The 21509-nt window shown below is 41.9% G+C and overlaps 2 protein-coding genes and 1 pseudogene across 2 annotated transcripts; 1 reads left to right on the plus strand and 2 right to left on the minus strand.

Moving 5' to 3' along the window:
* LOC115796752 (FH2 domain-containing protein 1-like) overlaps positions 1-18499 on the plus strand; it is a 36439-nt pseudogene extending 17940 nt beyond the window's left edge.
* Positions 6077-8243, minus strand: LOC115796750 (tripartite motif-containing protein 16-like). The gene has a single exon (XM_030753172.1). It carries the CDS (start codon positions 8217-8219, stop codon positions 6549-6551), a length of 1671 nt encoding a protein of 556 aa, XP_030609032.1. The 5' UTR covers positions 8220-8243; the 3' UTR covers positions 6077-6548.
* Positions 18500-19342: 843 nt separating the features above from the next.
* On the minus strand, positions 19343-21295 carry LOC115796751 (tripartite motif-containing protein 16-like). The gene has a single exon (XM_030753173.1). It carries the CDS (start codon positions 21263-21265, stop codon positions 19595-19597), a length of 1671 nt encoding a protein of 556 aa, XP_030609033.1. The 5' UTR covers positions 21266-21295; the 3' UTR covers positions 19343-19594.
* Between the last annotated feature and the right edge of the window lie 214 nt (positions 21296-21509).

Genomic DNA, 21509 nt, shown 5'->3' on the forward strand with positions numbered 1-21509 from the left:
AATAATCAAATTGCACAGAAATATTATTAACAAACCCAATTTCTGGCTTCTCATCATTTAATAAATTTACTAAGCTCTGTCTTTGTAGACACTTAATAAAAAAACCCAACAAATAACACAACGGTTTAAATAACAAATATAATGAAATATAATTGCAAATAAAATTAAAAATGACCTTTTAAATGGAGTCCTTCATCAGTCCTTGTTTACACAGAATTTTAAATGCAAACCTTTCTGTGTAATGGAATACTTTTACACTGGAAATACGTTTACTTAAGTAAAGTGTCTGAGTACTGTTTCAGCATTGCATTCACTGAACTGCTGCACTGAAAAAAACATTTTATAGTATATGTACTGTATTGCATTTCAGTAAAACAGAAATACTTTTACTGCCCGTGGAAGTGGTTACTTTGGGGTAATCTTGCTGACTCTGTGGTCTCACAGTGTGATTCAGGAATCATACGTTTTAATGAGTCAATTTCTGCTCAACCAAACAAAGAGATTAGCAACAATCTGCTGCTGGAGCTCTGGTAATGTGACATCTGCCTTCAGCTAAGTGAGAAAACATCAAGCTTTCTGCATTAATTACATGCCTGCACCTCCCACATACACGAATAACATCTCCCTAATTAAATATGCTAAAAATAGCCCCACAGTTCAAACTAATTGCTGGCTGCTCTTATATATTAACTGTACAAGAGTATGTAAAGTAGTAGCATCTGCTGTATTTTGTGATGTGTACCAGCTTGTACCCAAAATAAAATTTGGATTCATTAATTTCTTCTTTTCTCTGTCTCCGCAGTTACACAATCCGCATTGAATCCATGCTCTTAAAGGAGGATTTTCCCGCGGCGTGTGAGACCATGAAACGGGACATTAAGATCCTGCGCTCCGCCATCAAAGGTAACGACCTCGCAGCATCATCAGCGTGCTGATGAGCTGCTCGCTGCATGCAGCCACTCTTTGGAGCTCAAACAGGCCTCAGCTCTGTGTGTTTCTGGAGGCATGGTTTCTGTTCTCTTACTTGCTCTCTCTTACTGTCCACAAATATCACGTAAGGACCAAAACGTACTCTGAATGTGTCGTAATGTTTAATTTCTTACCGCAAACACTCATTCTGTTTATTTTTGATTCAATCCCACATTCTGGCAAATGTGCTACAGCAGGTAGGTAAACTATAGGTAGCCAGAATGGCTGCATCTCTGTTGTATCCTTCAAGAGGCAGGGAGAAAGGCACTGTTTAAGTCCACTTAACTCATAAATGAGTATACTAGATGAACTACTACTGTAGATTTAAAGAGATATGTCACTAAATAACCCTGAACTGATATTAATGAGAGAATGGCATACCACAGCAAAGGTGTTGGTAGAGGTTCTAGGGTAAAGAGGCTTTTTGAAACATTATTTTGAGGCAAATTCAGTAAACTTTTAAAATGTTTTTTATTAGGTTTGCCCTTGATACTGTTTTTGTATTTCAGTAGCCGCTGAAATTAAAGGAGGCCTGGATATGCTCAGAAATCTGTTGTTAGTCACGGCACTCAGTCTTTAAGTGAAATTTAAGTGAACACGACCACTAGCGGAACAAATCAGAGCCGGGCCGGGGGCGGGGCAAATGACCGGGCCCTTTATACCCAAATAATAAAGCTCATCATAACATCATTTTAATAACATACACGTGCCCAGAACAGCGGGAATGTGTATGTTATGAAGTGCCACTCATGTTAGCTTAGTCTGTAAAAATGCTCCACCTAAGGCCTTTAAGGCCGTTTCACACCGGATGCGTTGCGTAAAAACAACATGAAATTCCGAATCTTTCGGATGCGAACCTGTCGTGTAACCTACATAAACGCAGCGCGTCTGGTGTGTATGTAGGTTACACGACAAGTTCACATCTGAAAGATTCGAAATTTCATGTCGTTTTTACGCAACGCATCCGGTGTGAAACGGCCTTTAGAGTGAAAATAAAGCCAGTCATGCAGTCCAACATCTTATTCAATATTTTACACCTACCACATCACTAAAGTCAGTCGGTCTTGTAAAGTTTTGAGCAACCATGACTCAGTCCTGACTGTGGCAAACTTTAAAACCCCCGTGTAAAACATGAATGATGGGTGATGTATAGTGGGTTGTATACTGTGCACATTGAGCCATGCATATTGCGATATAATCAAGACCGGGTCCTCCTTCTCCCACCTCGCCTCGGACGTGACAGAGGCCTGGCTACCTGAAATCTTATTCTCCTCTCCTCTCTCCCATCCGGGCCCCCGCTAGCCCCGGGCCGGGGGCATGCCGCCCTCCCAGCCCCTCCAGAAGCTCTGCCCCTGAACACGCCTGTCGCTTGCACTACATCTGTACGCTAGCACTGGCCAAAAAAAAAAAGACTAGTGCCAGATACAAGTGTAGCTAACAACATTGTAGAAAGTGCTAGAAGAAAGGCAGCCCAGGGTTGGATTTGATCCCAAAAACCAAACGGTCCCTGATGCTGAGCATAGATTTAAAAATTTTTACCTGCTAACATTGACAGTGTTCTTGATAGCAGCTAGCTGGCAAACCTTAGCTCGCTTGCTAATGTTGTCACAGAGGAAATCTTATCTGGAACCACACCTGTGTTTGTTTTGGTCCTTATTGTACTCTATGCACACCTTTTTTCTCTTCTCTTGCCCCTGACTCCACAGCTGGTCGTGGCCTGAGCCTGGTTCTGCTGGCAGTCACTTCCTGTTAAAAAAGAAGTTCTTCCTCCCCGCTGTTACCAAGTGCTTGCTCACAGGGATTGTCTGGTTGTTCAGGGTTTCTGTCTAATATTGTAGGGTATTCACCTTGCAGCATAAAGCATCTTGTTAATCTTGTTAATGTTATTTATAAATAAAGCTGAACATTTATGTCAATATTAAGTAGATTTTACTTCTAAGTTACTGTTAGCTAGCACTGCTCCTTGCTGACACTGTGATTAGGAGAAGGACACTAAGGTAAAGCACTCGGGAGAGAGTGCCTGCGTAACACCATTTGGATTTTTGCCAAAAATTCTTCCTGAGTCCTTCATTCAGTACCGTCAGTACACAAACTGGAGCAGAGGAAGGTCTCATTTTTTAAGCCCCATTAGAGTCTGTTTAGATATTTTCTGAAAGCCATAAACATGCTTGTAATTAACTCTCAGAGGTCCAGCTCATCACTGTTGATGAACCCCAAATCTGTGCTATATCTAATATTTGTTCTTTTAAAAAAAAATGTTCTGGAGTCTTGTCAATCAACAAGCAAAAACGAAATCAGTCTAACTTACATGTATCAGAAACATCAAAAAGTTCTTTTGCTCGTCTCCAAACATGAAGTTAGGCTTTGAGGCTAAGTTTGGGGTCGTCATCAGTGATAAGTTAGCCCTCAGAAGATTAATGTAGCTTCAGAATAACTGCACACATAACTGCCCGAAGGTGTTACCAAGATGCTTGTAGAAGAACTTGTCAGATTTAGCAGATTCTTAATTGCGCTAATTGTGTTATAAAATGTCTCAAAATCGGTAACTTCATCTTCAAATGAAGAAGTGAGACTTTAAGTTGAGAAGGTGTAAGTAATAAAGTAGATCTGTCTCTGACTGTCTTGGATATTTTTGCTAGGAAAGAAACTAATTAAGAATATTAAAAATAATAGAAGAAGAAAAAAATGAAACAGTACCATCTTTTGTAAATGTTACTTTGTAGTCACGTCTCTGTCGTTGGTGCAGAGATACAAAGTGACGTCAACATAAAACGTGCAGTAAAGCTTCCCCTCTTCGTTTACACCCTCCACACAACACAGACTAACACCTCCAGTATTTTTAGCTGTGCATGTGTGTGAACTTGATAACTGCCTGAACTGTTAACTAACCCTCCACATGTTAACACTGCATGTGATAACACAACAAACCTGGTGGGATTTTAGCATCATAAGCTCATGTTATCTGTATTTTTATATTACAGGTTTTGTATTTGTGCGTTCATACCTCATCCCCTTTTTGTCTTTACTCTTTTTTTGCGCTCTTATTTCCAGCAGGTGGTGCTTTTGCATTTGTTCACTGATAAAAATAAAGACATAGTTTCTGTTTTCCTTTGTCCTCCAGAGTTAATGTGTTGTGAGGAGCTCCATGCTGTCCTCCACCTGGTGCTGCAGGCTGGAAACATCCTTAACGCTGTGAGTAGGAGTAAAAATACATATACATATAAAAATAATAATACATCAATGAATATTAGATGAGGGAGGCGCACATGGAAAGAAAAAGGAGAAAATGGAGAAAAATACTAGAAGGAACATGAGCAGACAGCAACAAGCTTTTGAGTTTACACCCTTAATTTCCTTGATAGTACCTTTAATTCTGCTTTATTTATTTTCATTTTCATGCATAAACTAGTTCCATCCCTCCATCCATTCACTTCCGCACATCCTGTTAAGGGTCGCGGGGGGGCTGGAGCCTATCCCAGCTGTCATAGGGCGAGAGGCAGGGTACACCCTGAACAGGTCGCCAGCCTGTTGCAGGGCCAACACGGAGTGCCAGACAACCTTTCACACTCACATTCACACCTATGGGCATTTAGATTAGCCAATTAACCAACCCCATAAGTGCAATGTCTTTTTGGAATGTGGGAGGAACCGGAGTACCCGGAGGAAACCCACGCAAGCACGGGGAGAACATGCAAACTCCACACAGAGAGAGGGAGAGGCCTGGGCCAAGGTGGAATCGAACCCAGGCCTTCCAGATGGTATTCTAACTGTGGGCAGCAGTGCTAACCACTGCGCCACCATGCTGCCGCATAAACTAGTTAGAAAGAAAAAATGTGCGCACCTCATGGATACTTAAAACTATGCATGAAACATTTTTACACTGAGAGAAGCCAATAAGGTGAGGTGCACATTAAAAAAGAAATACAAAAGGTATAACCAAAATTAACCTTTTCATAGAGGTTATATTTCTTATCGTTATTAGTCTAGACATATTACTCTCTGTCCCCCCCCCCCCCCCCCCCCCCCCCCCCACCCCCCCCCCCCCCACACCCACCCCCCCCCCCCCCACCCCCCCCCCCCCCCCCCCCCCCCCCCCCCCCCCCCCCCCCCCCCCACACACACCACACACACACACACACACATATACAAGTGTCAGCCTAAGAGGCTGATAAACAAACCCCATCCAGACATGGGGTTGAAGTTGCAGTTCCTCTAACATCCACTTGAGGCTGTTCTCCAAATGTGAGTCAGTCCCCACGACTGCTATATTAAAATGTCAACTTTACAGCAGAAATAATCATGTTTATTAAGTGCTACAAATGGTTTAGGTTTTTATGTAGAGTTTTAATCATCATAATAACTGTATAGGTATTGGAAAATTTTATAACTCACCAGTTTAGGTACTGGTAAGGCCTAAATTTAACTAATTGCTAGGCCTCCCCTTCACTAACTGGGGTCACTGAACTGCAGCATTTACATTGTTTATGCCTTTGGCTCAGACGTCTAACAATTTTATAACATAGTTTTTCTAAGTTATAAATTCTTGTATTTTATTAATATGTTAATAAGCACTAATGAGCAGATGTGTGTCTGAGCAGCCAGACTGTTATGACTGCAGTTTGCTATCCACGCTACCTTAGCTGATAGCTTAGCACTCCACCCTCTCGTCCAAATATGGACTCTTCTGTCTTAAAAAGCTGTGATGATGGCAGCCAGAGCACAAAACTGAGGCTTCAGAGTTACCAATGACTGACAGCATGGTGGTTACTTCCATCATTTAAATCCAGTCTGTGTATCAATATGTACAATTTATCATTCACCAACTTGATTGCAAATACTGTAGTGAAATATAGTGTCTGCTACATCTTTTAAAGTTTTATTATTACAATTTTTTTGTCATAACTGTTGACTCTGTAGTGACTCAGATTAATGAAGAGCACCATATAAAAACAGCTTTTATAAATCTGACTAGAAGAATGGAAATATACTTGTCTGCCTTTGTGAGTAAATGCAGGTCAAGTTTTTGAGTTGGCACTCTAATTAAGTCACCTCCAAAGAGGATGTTTAAATTGAGTAAGCTTTTTTTATTAGTATTTTAACAGCAGAGAATTACCATTATGACCAGCACAACCACAAATGAATTAGTAACAGTGCTTTTTTAATCATCAGTATGTAGGCATATTAAAGATGAAGAAAATCAGCTCCCATATACTTGTAAAAGAATTCATAAGCTGCATTTATAAAGCTGCACATATTAAAGTAAAAATTCCCAACAAGCTATTTATTTAACTTATTTTTGAATATCAAAATGCTGCAGACAGTTAAAAAATAATGTCTGATGATGATCATGATTACAATTTACATTTGAACAACAAATAAATGTAAATATAATTGTACATCTATATTTCTACGTTCAAACTCAGTCATTAACTGGACAACAAACAATAAGATGTCAAAGTAGCAGCCATAAAGTGTGACTGACAGGTGATCTCTGTGCAGAGAAGAAACAGCACAACAATGATGGAGACCAAAGAAACTGAAACACACATTTTATCCAACTGTCCCTCAATGACTTCTGACTATTTCAGCTTAATCAACTCTGCAGAGACTCCCTCAAAAAATAGAAGTCCAGCATAGAGCGGCCTGAGTGAATGTGGTCTGGACTCTGGGAGGAGAGTCATGGTTTCAGAGACGCTGTAGAAAGACAGAATACCTGCTCTGTGATCCAGGTACACTCCTACTCTGGAAGACCGAGGACCTGGGACGTCAGTTTGGACTTTGTTGTGGAAAAATATATAACTGTTTGTGTCACAACGTAATGCCCAAGATTTGTTATTTGCTCCAATAGCACATTTATCTGAGTCCCCCTCTCTGCTGATATTCTTGTATGCGACTGCTATAAAAACTGCTTCCCCTCTCCACTCCACCTCCCAGTAACAACGTCCAGTCAGACTCTCTCTACTCAGGACCTGAGACCAGTAAGTGAATCTGTCTGGATGATCAGAATAAGACTGTTGTTGTTTCATTCTTGTTACTTTTCTGTTCCCCTCAGATAATAACAGCTTTCTGTGTGCTGTGTTTGGATCCAGTGTGATTTCACATGAATATTTTAAGAATCCAGCTCTGGTCTTTGGCTCTGATGGTGACAGTAAAACATCCACTTCAGCAACTCTCACTAAGATGTTTGTCCATTCCTCTCTCAGGATGTCCTGTAGTTTATCTCTGGTCTCTGACACAGCTGCTGTCACATCCTCAAAGTACCTCAGAGGACCAATATTGATGCTGGATGAGTGTGTAGACTCACTGAGTGCTGACAGTGAGGGGTAGTTGTGTAGAAACTGGTTGTGATCCTCTGTGTGTGAGAGCTGCTCCAGCTCGGCGTCTTTCCTCTTCAGCTCAGCGATCTCCTGCTCCAGCTTCTCCTGAAGCTCTTTGACTCGACTCACTTCAGTTTCCTGCTGGGATCTGACCTGCTGCTTCACATCAGAGCTTCTTTTCTGGATCAGACGGATCAGCTCAGTCAACATCTTCTCACTGTCCTCCACTGCTTTATCAGCAGAGCCATTGATGGCCTCCACCTCCTGTTGAAGCAGCTTCACATCTTTCTCTCGGTCCTGGATTCTCTGCTGGATGTTTAGTCGTCTCACCTCGAGCTCCTTCTGCTTCTCAGTCCTTTCTGCTGCAGCTGGGACTGTTTCATGGCCTTGATGTTCATCCATTGTGCAGAGATAACAGATACTCTGCTGATCAGTACGACAGAAAATCTTCATCACCTCATCATGACGAGAGCAGATGTTCTCCTGGAGCTTCTTGGAGGGGGCCACCAGCTTGTGTTTCTTTAATTTAGCTGCATCATAGTGCGGTTGGAGGTGTTTCTCACAGTAAGAAACTAAACAGACTAAACAGGACTTGATGGCTTTCAGTTTCCTCCCAGTGCAGACATCACAGGCCACATCTTCAGGTCCAACATAGCAGTGATCAGCTGGAGCAGCTTGGAGTCCAGTCTTCTTCAGCTCCTCCACCAACTCTGCTAACACAGTGCTTTTCACCAGGGCAGGCCTCGGTGTAAATGTCTGCCTGCACTGAGGGCAGCTGTGGATTCCTTTCCTGTTTTCTTCATCCCAGAAACTTTTAATACAGTTCATGCAGTAACTGTGTCCACAGGGAATAGTCACCGGATCCTTCAGTAGATCCAAACAGATGGAACAAGTAATTGTTTCTCGGTTCAGCTGAACTCCTTTCTGCGCCATTTCTCCTCTCAGTGTCAGTGACTGTGTGAGTTTCTCTTATGCTGAAGTAGAACTAGAAAAGAGTTTCAGAAACAAGAGGGGGAGGTGTTATCAGACCTTCCAGGAAGAGGAGTGGTTTGAAGCAGACACTGTGTGTTTAACCATTTTTCACTCAGAGAAAACTTTGTCTGCTCAGATTTTCGGTGTTAAATTCTCACTGGGAAAACTTTTTTTAGAGACTGATCCATCATTTTCATCATAACTTACTCTTCACTCCTAAAATGCAATTTAACATAAGGACAGCAAACTAAACACAGTCAGTGCAACAGAGAGAAAATCACAGTTCTAACAGTAAACAAACACAAGTATTGTTTTGACGTTACTGTTGAACTAGTTCACATGTTTCTGTGGGTTCAGTGTGTCGGTTTGAGTAAAAAGTGCATTTTAATGTCAGATACTATGTTAGATTATGTAAGTTGCAATCTAAAATCCCACAGGGCCTGAATGCACCAGATCATTTAACTATGATGACTCAGTAACTCCAGAAAATGTGTATTTATATTAGTTTCACTGATAAATGTTCAACAGTTAGGAAGGTGGACAGTCAAACTGGAGACTTGTTCCAAAGACACTTGTTGTTGCAGCTGCTTCATGGGAAATGTAGTTCTATTGCTGCACAGATCCTACTGTGTGTTTAATTTCTGTTTGTGTGTTGCAGGGAGGTTATGCAGGAAACGCAGTAGGTTTCAAGCTGTCGTCCCTCCTGTCTCTGGCTGACACCAAAGCAAACAAACCGGGCATGAACCTGCTGCACTTTGTCACTCTGGTGAGTAACATGATTGCTCATTTTACCTTGTTTCTATTTTATCTGTGTTGCTATCTTGAGGTTTATTTTCTCAGTTTGTGGCCAGTTTTACATTTGGAATCTTTTCATTGACATTTGTGTGTCTCTTCAGTGCTTTGTGTGGGTCTTTGATCTTTTTTTGGCATTTATGTGGCTTTTTCAGGTATTTTTGCCACAGTCTCATTTTCATTTTGTCATCACTTTGTATTTGTGTAATCATTAATCTGGCACACCAGGTTTCTCCCCACACTATATTCTGCCATCATCAGCTGGGGGCTTATTTGGACATTGAAACGAATACTTTGAAGATCTAATGAATTCCACTGTCACACCAACCAGTGTTGTCTCCTCTGAATGAGAAGACAACTCACCCATCAGTGGGCTGAACTCACCGAAGTAGTTAAAATACTCTTTGGTGGAAAGACACCAGAGGTGGATGAGATTCATCTGGATTTGATTAAGGCTCTGGTTGGTGTCAGCTGTCTTGGTTGACACCCTGCTGCAATGTTTCCAGGAGGTCAGGGACAGTTCTGGATTGGTAGTCTGGGGATGTGGTCGCCCTTTTTAAGAAGGACCAGAGGATGTGTTTAATTTTTATGGTGAATCACAACCTCCACTTTCCAGGGAAGGTCTATGTGGACAGTCCACCCCACTGAACTTCAGATTTAGGAGATTGATTGTGGTTCTCATCCTGGTTGTGAAGAACTGCAGGAGCCCTTCATCCTCTCAAAGATATTTGAGGGTTTGCATGAGTTTGCCAAAGAAGTCTACATGTGTTTTATGGGTTTCCAGTGAGGGTTGCTTTGGTTGTTCTGGGTATTCCCCACTGTTCCAGTCTATTTATTAGCTGGACAACTGCAGCCAGGAATTGGTTCACATTGCTGTCAATAAATCGGAATCATTCCTGGAGTATATAAGTCTCCGCCAGGGCTCCTTTTGTAGCAACTCTACTCTGGACAGCATTTCTAGGTGTAGCCAAGAGCCAGAGGGTGTCGGGTTTGGGGTCTCAGAATCCCGTCTCCACTTTTTGCAGATGATGTGACCCTGCTGGATTCATCTAGCAATGATATCTAACTCAGACTGGAGCGGTTTGATGGAGAGTGTGAAGTGACAATGATGAAAATTAACAGTTCCAACTCTGAGTTCATGGTACTGAAAGGGAAGCTGTTGAGTTACTGGCTGACACAGTAAGTTCTGACCTCAGAATTAGAGAGTGAGGTGCTCAGTCATTCAGGAGGGGCTCAAAGTAGAGCTGCTGCTCCTCCACATGAAAAGGATCCAGCTGATTCGGTCAGGCATGGCTTACTGGGGAAGCCTAGAACACAGTGGCCACATTATGTCTCTTGAATGGTTTCATGCAAGGTCTACCAGGAGGGAACCCTGGGGCAGAGAACACCTCTGTGTCCCTCAAAATGAGCTGGAGGAGGTGGCTGGGAAGAGGGGGTTTGAACATATCATGGAAGGGTGGATGCATGGATGGAGTCTCTTCACATTTCCCACGTTTTTGATATTTGTTGCCCCATTACATTAGTGTCACATTTGTTTGTATTTATTTTAATTTCTGTGGCTGTTTTACATCTTTGTTGGTTTGTGCTATTTAATAGACACTTTGTTTGCAGTTGTTTTGTAACTCTTGGTTTTTGTTCTGTGACCTCACTTTGTGTCTCTTTGTGGTCATATTTGTATCACATACAGTTTTCCTCTTTTGTGTCTGAAGTCTATTGATGGCCATCCCTCCATCCATTCGCTTCTGCTTATCCTGTTCAGGGTCGCGGGGGGGGCTGGCGACCCTGAACAGGTCGCCAGCCTGTCACAGGGCCAACACAGAGAGACAAACAACCTTTCACACTCACATTCACACCTATGGGCAATTTAGAGTAGCCAATCAACCTAACCCCAGTAAGTGCATGTCTTTGGAATGTGGGAGGAAACCGGAGTACCCGGAGGCAAGCACGGGGAGAACATGCAAACTCCACACAGAGAGAGGGAGAGGCCTGGGCCAAGGTGGAATCGAACCCAGGCCTTCCAGATGATATTCTAACTGTGAGGCAGCAGTGCTAACCACTGCGCCATTGATGGCCAGTTTTTGATTTAGTTTCATGTGTTATTTTAATGGTTTTAAGTCTCCTTCCAGCTATTTTTCATCTTTGTGTCTTTGGAGTCATTTTGTGTTTTTGTGGGATTATTTCATGTGAGGTTATTTTGCTTGATGTTGCTGATGTTTCAATTTATTACAGTTTGATTTATAGACTCAATCTCAGGCCCCTCTGACCTCTGACCTCTTGTTTCCTGATCCGTCTGTGTTTGTGTTTCACTGTCTGTGAGGATCATTTAGAGTTTAGACCTTAAAGCAGAGCTATTTAAATGTTGATTTTAATATTTCCAAAAATGAATTTTGAACCTCTACGAGCTCAAAAACAAACTTTTTTTTTTCTCTCTAGGAAGCCCAGAAAAAAGATGAGAAGCTGCTGGAGTTTCCTCACAAGCTGAGTCACATCCAGGCTGCAGCCCGGTCAGACATCACTTCATGTTATTCACATATTACACTACAGTTGTTCAGATAAACACTGCATTTCCCATCAACTCTGCTGCCTCATGTCCCTCCATTCTTTGTCTTCTTTTGTTGCTGTTGGAGGTGATTTATTTCCCATCATCTTATTGCATCTCTAATTAATCTGGATCAACAGCACCCCCTGCTGATTAATTTTCATCCCTTCACTCATCCCTGAAATTACACCACAGCTTGAATGGGACTACATGGATTTAGTTTTTTTCCCTTCCTTTGGGTAGGATCTCATTGGAAACATTGGATAAGGAACTGCATGTGCTGACATCTCGTGCACACTCAGTGGAGGAGAGCATCCAGAGAGACACAGAGCTGCTGCAGCAACTGGACAACTTCCTGCAGGTAACACACACACACACACACACACCACACACACACACACACACACACACAAATATTTATTTTTATATAATCTGCCAATAAATTAAGTTTCAAATCTGTGTTTTATTTTCATGCCTGTGCATGTGCGTGTTTCTGCGTTTGTCTCTCAGCACGCCACATCATCTCTCTGCTCACTGCGTGAAAGCCGGCGACAGCTAAAGAGGGAAGGCAGCGAGCTGATCGACTTTTTCTGCGAGGACAGAGACACTTTCAGGCTGGATGAGTGCTTCAGCATCTTCCACACCTTCTGCTCCAGGTTCACCAAAGCTGTAAAGGTACAAGCATGAATGCAGACACATTAAGGTCTACATAACAATGCACACATGATCCAGTGCAGACATGGATAAAAGTATTGGTGCCCTTGAACTAATAAAGTCTTTATTCAGTATTTAATATTGCTTCAGATTTTCAGTGTAACATATTATTTTTTAAAAATCCAACAAAAAAAAAAGGGCACATTAAAATGCTTTGAACTTAATCTAAAAATAACTTTTGTTGACTTAATGAAGCTTCTCAACTCCAAACTCTGCTTCTCTCTGCTGATTCTCCTGATGTTGATTTGGTTTAAGATCAGGACTCTGGTAGATCACATTAGAACAGTCCAGTGTTTTCTTTCACATTGGATGAAACCTTCCTTCTAAAGTGCCCTTTGTGGCAGTGCATCGTTAGTCCACAGAAGGTATGCAGAGCTTAGCAGACCCATGTCTAAATGTTGTAGCTGTCTGCAGCCACCAGGGTGGATTGTCAACAACTGACAGTTGCTGGCTGTGTTGCATAATTACTCTGTTGTTGGTCCTTTAGGTATTTCAGTCAGGTTTTAAAGCGTTCCACAGCACAGAGTCTGCACCTATTGAGAGTTTTAAATGATATTTTATTAGAGTGGGGCTCTACCTCAGTCAGTTTAGTCACTTTTAATCTTTTTCTTTTTTCTTTCTTTTTAAGACATTTTAGTTGTATTTATTGTAAGTTTTATTGTCTATTTTCATTTCATTTGTTTCCATGCTGTATTATTTATTTATTTATTTATTTTTATATTTTTATCGTGTCATTTAACTGGAAAGCACTTTGGTCAGCAATCTTGTTTTTTTAAAATGCTCAATCAATAAAGTTATATTGGATTGAATTTCCTTAGCCATCACTGTGGAAAAGAATAAATGGTCATATCCAGTATAAATAATTTACTTGTAGCAGAGTAAAAGTAGATGTTTAAAATGAGTTAAAATTCTACATTACTTCCATTTTTTGTTTTTAATCTGTGCTTTTTGATCTTCAGTGTTTTCTTTGCACTTCTTCCTCTTTGTGTTATACTGTGCTATGACTTCTTTTCCTGGTAAAGCCGAGTTTTCAGCCAATCATTATTTGGTCTACAGATATGGTGTATTTGACCTACACATCATGTCACTGCTGGTGGCTTTTTGGCTCAAACGAGTCTCCATAGCTTCTGAGTAGGTTGAATTTCTAAAATCCGTCTCTCTCACACTGAACTATGGAAATGGACTCAAATACTGGACCACAAATCGCACATAAAGGGAGAAGTGTACTCAAACCATATGAGCAAAGTGCCCCCACAGCATAACAGAAATGGACTAAATGGACTAGTTCTTATATAGCGCTTTTCTACTCAGTATGAGCACTCAAAGCGCTTATACAACCTGTGCATTTCACCCATGCACTCCCATTCATACAAGCACTTCCATTTTTACGAAGCTAAGTGCTTTTTAATTAACTAACATTCACACGCATTCTTACTCCGACAGAACGGTCGGAGAGCAACTTGGGGTTAAGTATCTTGCCCAAGGATACATTGGCATGTAGCCTGGAGTAGCCAGGGATTTCAAACCGCTGACCTTCTGATCAGTAGGTGACCTGCTCTACCTACTGAGCTACAGCCACCCCACAACCAGAGCAACCAGATTTCCTCATTGAAGGGGTCAAGGGTTCAGAATTTTTCTTAAATGTGTCATATTTGTGTGCTGATGCTGTCAGTAAAGCTGTAGTCACGTGATTTTCCTTATTTAAAAGAATAAAACTGGTCTGTAAAGTTCATCCATACCCTTGTTATCTTTTAAACAGAAATAAAGTGGCCCTGAAAGCACCTTAACATCAGTAATAATACCTAAACATCGGTAAATGTACAGAATATGATTTTGAAGCAAAGTCAAGAAAAGTGTGCAGCAAGAGCAGATCAAATCCAGGATATCTGTCTATAGTCTTGTTCCAGTGCATAAAGACTGGCAGGTAGAAGGAAAAATCACTTCTCTTTCTCTTTTTGAAGGAGAACAAGGAGAGGGAGGCAAAGGAGGCAGCTCGTCGCCAGCGAATGCAAGAGCTGGAGGAGAAGAAGAGGCACTCCTGGGCTGGACGGGAACAGGTAGGATGAGACACGCAGAGTCAAAAATCATAAAACAAAGACATGCAAACAGGTTGACTAATGATGATTATCCATTGTGTGATCCTGTTCTAGTTGGATGAAGTCTTTGGGATGCGCTGCAGCAGTGAGATAGATATGTCAGCTGCTTTGTCCCGGAACGACCAGACTGGGCTGCTGATGGAGCTCCTGACCTCTAGGTCCCACCCTCGCTCTCCCGTGAATAACTCCCACAGTCCTCTGGGACACTTTGGGAGCTTACGTCGTTCCCGAAGATCTCCATCCTACTCGCCATCTATTACTGCTGACCGGGAACGCAACACTTTCCTAGAAATGGCAGCTGATCACAAAAACATTGAGCAAAGGGGCAGGGGGAACTGTTTCCCATCTCCCTCCAGTCCGGGACATTCTTCTCCAAGAATCCCAGTGGTCAGCCAGACAACACCACAAACCCCTTCATCACCTCCCAAGAGGAGTCCACAAAACACAAACCATGCAACTGCCACTTACCTCAGTCGAAATGCTACCCAGACTTGTGCAAACACCACTAATACTGCAAATGAAGTTGCAGTCAAAGCTACCTCTGACTCAAACCAGCAATCTGACCACAACAACAACAACAGCTTTCGACCTGGCATGGGTTTAGGTAGTGAAGTAACACTTACAATAACTAAAACAACAAATGCTGAACAGGTTTTAAGTCAACAGATTGACTGCACTAATGAGAAGTTTGAGCACAGCACCACTGCCACAGGAAACATGGTGGTGGTGTTAGAGAAATGCACATTGGTACCTGAGCTAAAGGTGTTTGGCACTGACGACACCCCGACAAGCCACAGTGAGGTCAGGCATGCCAGTTTTTACATTGACGATATGGAAATCACAGATTTGGAAGAAGAGAAAGTGGACAAATCACAAGTTCATCAGGTGCAGAGTAACTCCCAACAGATTGGAAATATAAAGAAATCTGATGAGCAAATCAATGAGTTAAGCTCTTCCTCATCGCAACAAAAGGACGACGAGGGGCACGAGAAAAAGGTGATTGTATGGTGCGTAACAGGTGTGTGTGAGGCTGCCAGTGACACACACGGCAGACGTGTAGAAAGTGAGAAAGATGAGTGTAAGGGTGGTAGCCAGGGAGGAAGCCAACAAGCTTTTTCTTTCCTTGCCAATGACATGCCTTCAGAACCTCAAACAGCCAATGAAAAAGCAGTGCCTGTACCCATCAGCAGCCAACCGGTGCCTGTCTCCCGCTGTGATGACACGTCACTGCTCGTTTCTTCCTCCGTGTGGCACCCGACAGAAACTGCATCAGCTAATGTAATGCCTGCTGTGACAGCAGATGACTCTGAGGAAGACAAAGAACTGGACCATCAAGAAGAAGAAGAAGCAGAGGTGTTCATCGATAAGAACAGTGGTGGAGTGACTATCCCAAAACAATCAACAGAAGACAAAATCAAAAATAAGGTGGCTTCTAAAGACTCGACCAATACAAAAGCAGCTTCTTCCACCAAAGTAAATGCAGAACCAGCAACTTCATTTAAACTACCCAACAAGAACGTTCCTACCTCTAAAGTCCGAACTGCTGGGAAGAAACCTGTTAGCCCAAACACTGTCTCTACATCTGGCAGATCCAAATCTGTTCGAACCCTCACAAGCTCTGAGAACCAGGACATGAGGCGAGTTGTGCCAGTATCCAGGACCAACCGAAGTCCACCCCGGATCAAACATGCAGTGCCCACCAGCCTGGCTTCCTCCAGATGCAGCAGTGCTTCCCCTCAAGGAAAAGATAGACCTGCAACTGCTCCTACATCCCGACAGTCTGGCATCCCCAAGACCTCAGATCCCAAGTCTTCAAAGGACCAGCAGAACCAGGACTTGCAAGGGAAGCCATCCATCCGAAAGCCCATCATGAAACCTAAAGCTCAGCAGGAAGAGAAGATCTGTCGCTCCACTCTGCGGACGCTCACTCAGGGTGGAAGAAGTGGAGGAGGAGGCAGCGTCAGTGCTCCTGCCACCCCTTTGCACAATACCACTAGCACTTCATCATCAGTGCTTCCAGGTTTTGCACGAAGCACAGCTTCTTCTTCTTTTAGACATACTCACACCCCCCCTTTCCACTCCTTCTCATTCCCCCAACGCTGGCTTGGACTCCCCCAAATCCTCCACTAACACCTCCTCCTCTATTACCCCATCCAGCACCTCCTTGGCTTTTACACGGTCAGGGTCGCTAAGAGTCCATGCCTCAACAAGATCTTCAGATGTCCAAAAATTCTCCCCCTCCTCGCAGAGGAAGTCTCAGAGTATCAGGTCATCGTGCCACGATGTGGTTGCTCCCCCTAAAGGCCTCAGGCGGAATGACAGCACCAGCGACAAGTCCACTCATTCTCAGGACTTGTGCGGGGCCACGAGGCCGCGCTGGAGATGAACTCTTGGGGTTTCAGCATGGAATTCAGACAATTTTTCCTAATGATTCCTCCTTCAGGGGATGCACGCTGCTATGAAATATCTACACATTTTCAAATTTCAAGTTTAGTTTGAGAAGCAAAGATACATTCCAACATGAAACACAGTGAGTTTGTCTTTTACACTTAATCCTTGTTGGTTACAAGATTTAAGCAGGTAGGAGCTGAAAGTGCTAAATTATGGTCACTATATTTTCTCTGTACTATAATATAATGTACTTTCAAAAAAACACAGAGGCCACAGTCAAAGGAAAAAAACTCTCTTCAAGGTATTATTTAATTTTCTCTAATTCAGAATGCATTCCAATATTAATGCAAATAAAGACCTGCCCTCATATCCTCTGGAAAGGCAACGTCTTCAGAAATCATAAATCTTTTTAGTTTGATCACGTCATAGCTTCAGGCTCAGTCACACCAGAAGAGGGCAGAGTGAAGCTTCGTGCTCTTGAAACAAAGAGTCAAGAAATGACTGCAGCCTGTGAGCTGATTGCTAGCAAACTATCAGCTGAGAACATACTAACAGGAGCAGTTTGGAGTGCTTTGGGGGCTCCAGCCATGACTGGATCCCTCCTGTTAGGCTTACAGACATTCTGAGTCAGTTGGCATCTGCTCATCTGTCCACAGACTAAACACTGGTGTCAGACACTATGAGAGAAACTATCTATTTGTCCTTATTTGCTTATCAAGGTGGGGGTGAGTTGAGGGGTACAACGTACTGTATGAGAAAAACAAGTAGAAACAAAATACAAACTGCAAAGTTGAACACACTGAATTGAGGGGACATAAATGAGGTGAACAGAGAAATAAAATATTAGTTTTATTATTTTTGCTTATTTATATCCCCTTTGGTTTAATCTTGTGCTCAGATTTTTTTGTTCAAGAGAAATAAATATTTGCAGCTACAAAGATGTACATTAAAAAAAAAATCCTGTAAATTCAGCAGTTTTTATTGCTTCATGTGACTGAATGCCTTTTTGATTCTTATTAAGCACCTTTAAACTGCACCAACCAAGCAGAGGAATCTCTTTAATTCAGGCCTCATTAAAATAGAAATTATGAAAATATTATGATAGTTGAAAAACTATTTTTAAAACCTTGACATAATTAATTTTTTGTGAGTAGTGGAGAGTTTTTTTTGTTTGTTTTTGTAAACAGTGATCAGTTTAACAAAGTCGACATTCATAATGTCTCTGATTTAAACCAACAGTTTCCAACTCCCTTGGGAAATTCTGCAGTGCCAAGTTTGTTCATATGAGGATATTTTTATGGTTATCTGCCTTTATTTATGTATGTAATTAATATTTGTACACTTATTAATAAAGTATTACTCTTCAGTAGCTCTACACACTTTATTTAGAAACTGTGTCACACTTTTTTCCAGCCATTTTAACTGAAATTCACTGAACTATCTTGACTCAGGTGAATGAATTGTCTGGAAATTTTCCACAAACATTGACTTATAACTCCATTTTCCTATTTTGGGAGTTCTGGAAACACAAATGTATTATTGTTTCCTGGTTTTATGTTGCAGTAAGTGATCTAAAAGCAAGCAAAAGCTAAAGTAACTGTGGTGATTTGTTGCCAGCAGCCAACATGTTGGTCTTTTATGTGTTGTTACACCAAAATGTGTAGTTTTACTAAATTACTGCACTTTTAATAAACAGGTAAAATATTTTATTCCTTTTCATTGTTTTCAGTCATTGTTTTGGTTTCTTTCAAAATGTTAAACACATTATTGAATAGAAACTGTGGAGCTGTGAGATGTAATAAGTTGGAAGACTGACTAATAATTTATTAAACCTGAGCTGGCATTATTTTAATTACTGTTGCCTTGAAGCAGTTTGGCCATTCTCTTCTGGCATTTTAAGGCAGAGAACTGCTGCTTAGTGGCTGTTTTCTCTATTTCAGACTATTTTCTCAAAACTCAAGTTGGTTGTGGTTGAAAATCCCAGCAAATCAGCAGCTTCTGAAATACTCAGACTGGCCTGTCTGCCACCAACATCCATAACACGTTCAAAGTCACTTAAATCACGTTTCTTACCCATTCTGTTCTTTGCCCATTATTATTGGTACTATCACAGAGAATCATAGCTTTATTCTGATTTTTGTTTTCATATGTACTGTAGGCATAGGGTGAAAAAAAAAATCAGATCTCATATAGTTACAAAAGTATTCATAAGCAGCTTATTCTTGCAAGAATATGCATTTATCAAAGGAAAATCCTTAACTGTTTATTGAACTTCTTTTAAATGTAAAATACTGCAGATGTTGGTTAAGAGTAGATCCACAATGAGACCTGCATCTGTTTCCTCCCTGATAATAAACAAAGCAGCAATGATAATGATACAGTTCAGGATAAATGACAAAAACAGAAGCTTCATTCATCATGTAAAGTTTCAGTTTGCTCAAAAATAAAATAATGAAGCTTGACAAATGACTTTTATTCAGTGGTTTCATGAACAGATTCACCTCATACACATGATCAGTATGTTTGAAACCGAATATCAGCTCTGTAAAATCAAATAATGACCGATGCCCTGAATGATGCTGATTAGAGTTGATAGACATTTGAATAAATGGAAACACAATTTTAGATTTCTGTGTTCAAACAAACTCAGTCATTAACTGGACAACAAACAATATGATGTCAAAGTAGCAGCCATAAAGTGTGACTGACAAGTGATCTGTGCAGGAAAGAAACAGCACAACAATGATGGAGACCAAAGAAACTGAAACACACATTTTAACCAACTGTCCCTCAATGACTTCTGACTATTTCAGCTTAATGAACTCTGCAGAGTCTCCATGTGACCAAAGATAAAGTCCAGCATAGAGCGGCTGAGTGAATGTGGTCTGGACTCTGTGGAGGAGAGTCATGGTTTCAGAGACGCTGTAGAAAGACAGAATACCTGCTCTGTGATCCAGGTACACTCCTACTCTGTAGGACCGAGGACCTGAGAGGAGAGTTCGTACTTTGTTGTTGAAAAATTTATAACTGTTTGTGTCACAACGTAATGGCCAAGATTTGTCATTGAATCCAAATAAACATTCATATGACTCCCCCTCTCTGCTGATATCCTTGTATGCGACTGCTACATAAACTTCTCTCCCTCTCCACTCCACCTCCCAGTAACAACGTCCAGTCAGACTCTCTCTACTCAGGACCTGACACCAAAAAGTGAATCTGTCTGGATGATCAGAATAAGATTGTTGTCGTTCCATTCTTGTAGCTTTTCTGTTCCCCTCAGATAATAACAGCTCTCTGTATGCTGTGTTTGGATCCAGTGTGATTTCATGTGAATATTTTAAGAATCCAGCTCTGGTCTTTGGCTCTGATGGTGACAGTAAAACATCCTCTTCAGTGACTGTCAGTGAGATGTTTGTCCATTCCTCTCTCAGGATGTCCTGTAGTTTATCTCTGGTCTCTGACACAGCTGCTGTCACATCCTCAAAGTACCTCAGAGGACCAATATTGATGCTGGATGAGTGTGTAGACTCACTGAGTGCTGACAGTGAGGGGTAGTTGTGTAGAAACTGGTTGTGATCCTCTGTGTGTGAGAGCTGCTCCAGCTCGGCGTCTTTCCTCTTCAGCTCATTGATCTCCTGCTCCAGCTTCTCCTGAAGCTCTTTGACTCGACTCACTTCAGCTTCCTGCTGGGATCTGACCTGCTGCTTCACATCAGAGCTTCTTTTCTGGATCAGACGGATCAGCTCAGTCAACATCTTCTCACTGTCCTCCACTGCTTTATCAGCAGAGCCATTGATGGCCTCCACCTCCTGTTGAAGCAGCTTCACATCTTTCTCTCGGTCCTGGATTCTCTGCTGGATGTTTAGTCGTCTCACCTCGAGCTCCTTCTGCTTCTCAGTCCTTTCTGCTGCAGCTGGGACTGTTTCATGGCCTTTATGTTCATCCATTGTACAGAGATAACAGATACTCTGCTGATCAGTACGACAGAAAATCTTCATCACCTCATCATGACGAGAGCAGATGTTCTCCTGGAGCTTCTTGGAGGGGGCCACCAGCTTGTGTTTCTTGAATGGAGCTGCATCATAGTGAGGTTGGAGGTGTTTCTCACAGTAAGAAAGTAAACAGACCAAACAGGACTTGGTGGCTTTCAGCTTCCTCCCAGTGCAGACATCACAGGCCACATCTTCAGGTCCAGCATAGCAGTGATCAGCTGGAGCAGCTTGGAGTCCAGTCTTCAGCTGCTCCACTAAAACTGCTAACACAGTGCTTTTCACAAGGACAGGTCTCGGTGTGAACGTCTGCCTGCACTGAGGGCAGCTGTGGATTCCTTTCCTGTTTTCTTCATCCCAGAATCTTTTAATACAGTTCATGCAGTAACTGTGTCCACAGGGAATAGTCACCGGATCCTTCAGTAGATCCAAACAGATGGAACAAGTAATTGTTTCTCGGTCCAGCTGAACTCCTTTCTGCGCCATTTCTCCTCTCAGTGTTAGTGACTGTGTGAGTTTCTCCTATGCTGAAGTGAAACTAAAAAAAAGGGGGGGGGTTATCAGACCTTCCAGGAATAGGAGTGGTTTGAAGCAGACACTGTGGCCCAGTTTTATAGTCAGGGCTTAAATAAAACCAGGACTAAACTAATCTGCTCTAATTTAATCTACACTAATCCAATTGCTTTCTGACATGTTGATTAACTTCAGATTAACTCGTTCCAGACTACAG

The sequence above is a fragment of the Archocentrus centrarchus genome, chromosome 18 (genome assembly GCF_007364275.1).
Source record: "Archocentrus centrarchus isolate MPI-CPG fArcCen1 chromosome 18, fArcCen1, whole genome shotgun sequence".
In the NCBI taxonomy this organism is placed as follows: domain Eukaryota; kingdom Metazoa; phylum Chordata; class Actinopteri; order Cichliformes; family Cichlidae; genus Archocentrus; species Archocentrus centrarchus.